Source organism: Eimeria mitis, genomic scaffold (assembly GCF_000499745.2).
Source record: "Eimeria mitis Houghton genomic scaffold, Emh_scaff919, whole genome shotgun sequence".
NCBI classification, from domain to species: Eukaryota; Apicomplexa; class Conoidasida; order Eucoccidiorida; family Eimeriidae; genus Eimeria; species Eimeria mitis.
The window spans coordinates 1,002-1,424 of NW_013576768.1; the positions used below are offsets into that span (position 1 = coordinate 1,002).

General features: G+C 25.1%; 1 protein-coding gene across 1 annotated transcript in view; it reads left to right on the plus strand.

Moving 5' to 3' along the window:
- Window positions 1–323: 323 nt before the first annotated feature.
- EMH_0025370 (coatomer protein complex subunit beta, putative) overlaps window positions 324–423 on the plus strand; it is a gene marked incomplete at both ends in the record, with an annotated part of 4,771 nt that continues 4,671 nt past the window's right edge. Inside the window, one exon of the mRNA XM_013502436.1 lies at window positions 324–343. Within this exon, the coding sequence (XP_013357890.1) occupies window positions 324–343 (20 nt within the window). The remainder of the gene's footprint in view (window positions 344–423) is intronic.

The window sequence follows — 423 nt, forward strand, 5'->3', positions numbered from 1 at the left end:
CAACTAAACAAATAAACAACTAAATAAACAAACAAATAAACAAACAAATAAACAAACAACTAAAAAAAAAAATAAATAAATAAATATATGTGTGTGTATGTGTATATATCAGGCGGAGGAGACAGTCTGCAGCGGTTTATGGGTATTGAGTAGTTTTATATATTTAACAAAAAATTTTCGTGTTTGTTGTTTTTGTGGTTTACGCCAACAAACCCTCAAAAATATAGAACCAGAGGAGCTGCAGCTTGTCTCCTATATCCCCGAAACAAATAAACTTTTTCTATGCAGCAGTAAACATCTCTTTATACCTATCTCTCTTTCTTATGCTCTTATTCAATATAAAGTAAGATATTTATATATATATATATATATATATATACATATATATATATATATATATATATATATATATGTATATATAAA